The sequence below is a fragment of the Myotis davidii genome, unplaced genomic scaffold (genome assembly GCF_000327345.1).
Source record: "Myotis davidii unplaced genomic scaffold, ASM32734v1 scaffold807, whole genome shotgun sequence".
Taxonomy (NCBI): domain Eukaryota; kingdom Metazoa; phylum Chordata; class Mammalia; order Chiroptera; family Vespertilionidae; genus Myotis; species Myotis davidii.
In genome coordinates this window covers 893,610-893,975 of record NW_006298272.1, presented here as the reverse complement: position 1 = coordinate 893,975, position 366 = coordinate 893,610, and the positions used below count along the sequence as shown (strand labels likewise).

The 366-nt window shown below is 61.7% G+C and overlaps 1 protein-coding gene across 1 annotated transcript in view; it reads left to right on the top strand.

Annotated features, from left to right (window-relative positions):
• The window catches only part of CSMD1 (CUB and Sushi multiple domains 1), a 710,708-nt gene that overhangs the window by 665,609 nt on the left and 44,733 nt on the right, over positions 1 to 366 (top strand). Inside the window, exon 50 of the mRNA XM_015570591.1 lies at positions 351 to 362. Coding sequence (XP_015426077.1) covers positions 351 to 362 — 12 coding nt within the window. The remainder of the gene's footprint in view (positions 1 to 350; positions 363 to 366) is intronic.

Here is a 366-nt window from a genome sequence, read left to right as displayed (position 1 = left end):
CGCATAAGAAGGAGGATTTGGAACCCTGAGGCGGGACCGCTCAGTGCGAGGAGTCTGCACCGGGACGGGTTGTGACTGGAAGATGCTATGCTGTCCCTTTTTCCGACGTTAAGTGAAGGGGATGTGCTCTCGCTCATCTGATAGAGCGTGGGGTTGTTAACAGGGCCACAGCCGTCAGCGTAGTCCTGGAAAGCAGCCCTGGGGCATGTTACTCTGATCGGGGTCTCGTTGTTTCTCATCAACCCCGACGTCCCGCGGCGCCCGGCCGGTGCTGTGCGTGTGCAGCACGTTAGGGACAGAGATGCCAGCAGCGCTGACGCCGCTGACTGACCGCCTTGCCCCCTCCCCAGCCGTGTCCTGGGGCCT